General features: G+C 42.4%; 1 protein-coding gene across 1 annotated transcript in view; it reads right to left on the bottom strand.

Moving 5' to 3' along the window:
- Positions 1-2,720, bottom strand: part of ZIM2 (zinc finger imprinted 2) — a 19,546-nt gene that overhangs the window by 10,434 nt on the left and 6,392 nt on the right. The window contains exon 3 of the mRNA XM_002924722.4: positions 1,275-1,401. Within this exon, the coding sequence (XP_002924768.1) occupies positions 1,275-1,401 (127 nt within the window). The remainder of the gene's footprint in view (positions 1-1,274; positions 1,402-2,720) is intronic.

The following is a 2,720-nucleotide window of genomic DNA, read 5'->3' as shown; positions in this document are numbered from 1 at the left end:
TACCCTATGACCCAGCCATTGCACTACTGGGTATTTACCCCAAAGATACAGACGTAGTGAAGAGAAGGGACCTGTGCACCCCAACGTTCATAGCAGCATTTTCCACAATAGCTAAATCGTGGAAGGAGCCGAGATGCCCTTCAACAGATGACCGGATTAAAAAGTTGTGGTCCATATATGCAATGGAATATTACTCAGCTATCAGAAAGAACGATTTCTCAACATTTGCTGCAACATGGACGGCACTGGAGGAGATAATGCTAAGTGAAATAAGTTAATCAGAGAAAGACAATTATCATATGGTTTCTCTCATCTATGGAACATAAGAACTAGGAAGATCGGTAGGGGAAGAAAGGGATAAAGAAGGGGGGGTAATCAGAAGGGGGAATGAAGCATGAGAGACTATGGACTCTGAGAAACAAACTGAGGGCTTCAGAGGGGAGGGGGTGGGGAATGGGATAGACTGGTGATGGGTAGTAAGGAGGGCACGTATTGCATGGTGCACTGGGTGTTATATGCAACTAATGAATCATCAAATTTTACTTCAGAAACCGGGGATGTACTGTATGGTGACTAACATAATATAATTAAAAAACATTAAAAAAAAAACTTAACTTGAAATGAAGATCCTAGCACTGGTACTAAAAATGTTTAGCTTGTGGGGAGAGGTAAACAACCTTGCCTCTGGATGTGAAGAGACTGGCAATCTCTGCCTCTTAAACTTTAAGTGTAATAGAAGCCTTTGGAGCTCCTGAAATTTTCATCAATTTCTTCACGCATTCAAAAAACATCACTTCTACTGTGCCAAGATCTGCTGAAGCCCACCCCCATCCGGCAGTACAGCCATTTAATTTAAGGGAGCAGATTCTGGAGCCGAACCACTCGCTTAGGGTCAAATCCCAACCTGCCACTTTGTAGCCGTGTGGTTTTAGATAATTTAACTTTCCCATGACTCTGTTTCCTCATCTGTAAAATGGCAATAATAATAAAAATAACAAGAAATATACCTCCCCCTCACAGGACTAGCGTAGGGATTAAAGAAATTAAGACATGTACAGTGCTCAGACTACTGCGTGATGCATTTTAAGTACTCAGTGTTAGCTCTATTATGAGTAACAGTGAATTTGATATTAAAATATTGTCTTTGATCTGAGTTGAGATTCACTGACATGGTGAACTGCTATTAGTGATCTTCCTGATGTGAGGACAGAAAAGAGTTGAGAATCACTGCCCTAGCAGGCAGAAACCAAGTTCCATGGAGAAGGCAGTCTTACCTAAGGAGACCAGGTTCCTGTAATTCTCCAGCATCACCTCCCGATAGAGGTTCTTCTGAGCAGCACTAAGGTAGGTTAATTCCTCCGGGCTGAAGTCTACAACCACATCCTTGAAAGTCACCAACTCCTAAAATACCAGAAACACTTCAAATCATCAAAAGCCAGAAATTATTCCAAGGAGGGGGAAGGAGCCTGATGAGAGAGGACTGAACATAAAGCATTCAGACTGGCAGAAAACTTCTTTTTTTTTAATATTTTATTTATTTATTTGAGAGACAGAGGATGAGAGAGCACAAGCAGGGGAGAGGGAGAAGCAGGCTCCCCGCCAAGCAGGGAGCCCAATGTGGGGCTTGATCCTAGGACCCTGAGATCATGACCTGAGCCTAAGGCAGACGCCTGATGGACTGAGCCACCCAGGTGCCCCTGGCAGAAAGCTTCTAATCCAAGTGTTCTAAACCAGAGGGTACAGGGACCTAGTCATATACCTTTCTTTGTCTTGTTGTATGAAAGAAGGGAGAGTATTTCTGAGACAGTTCCCACTGCTAATTACTCCAAATCTGGGTTAGAGGCAAAAGATCATTTTAAGGGATCCCTGCGTGGCTCAGTCAGTTAAGCGTCTGCCTTCAACTCAGGTCGTGATCCCAGGGTCCTGGGATTGAGTCCCACATTGGGCTCCTTGCTCAGCCGGGAGCCTGCTTCTCCCTCTGCCTGCTGCTCCCCCTACTTGTGCTCTCTCTCCCTCTCTTTCTAATAAATAAATAAATAAAATATTTTTTAAAAAGATCCTTTTAAGCCACTTTATAAAGAAATAATGAATGTGCATAATTAAAAGCTGAGTAGTATAGCTCACCCTCAGGAATCAGAGAGAGTTAGGTTTAAGTCCTGGTTCTTACAATCTTTGTGAATGTGAATAGGTTAAGCCTCAGTGACTCATCTGTAAAATCCAAACAGCTTATAAAGAGATATTCAATCTCATTAATAAACAGAGAAACGCAAATCAAAATGACAAAGTATCATTTATACTCATTCGACTGACAAAAATTAGTAAGTCTGACAATACCAAATGTTGTCTAGAATGTGGACCCGTGAGACCTCTTATTGGATGCTAGGGAAAATGTAAATTGGTAAACCACTTTGGACCCAGAAATTATATTCCTAGGTATATTTTCTCATGTGTACTTGGAGACACTTACATTCTTTTTTTTTTAGCCAGTGAGAGAAAGAGAGAGAGAAAGGATACATGCACAAATGCGTGAAGCAGGGGGAGGGGCAGAAGGAGAAGGTGAGAGAGAGAATCTTAAGCAGGCTCCACATCCAGCGTGGAGGCTGAGGTGGGGCTTGATCTCAAGATCCAAAGATCATGACCTGAGCCAAAATCAAGAGCCAGATGCTTAACCAACTATGCCACTCAGGGACCCCCTGACACTTACATTCTTTTTTTTTTTT

This window comes from Ailuropoda melanoleuca, chromosome 12, assembly GCF_002007445.2.
Source record: "Ailuropoda melanoleuca isolate Jingjing chromosome 12, ASM200744v2, whole genome shotgun sequence".
NCBI classification, from domain to species: domain Eukaryota; kingdom Metazoa; phylum Chordata; class Mammalia; order Carnivora; family Ursidae; genus Ailuropoda; species Ailuropoda melanoleuca.
This window is presented reverse-complemented; position numbering and strand designations above follow the sequence as displayed.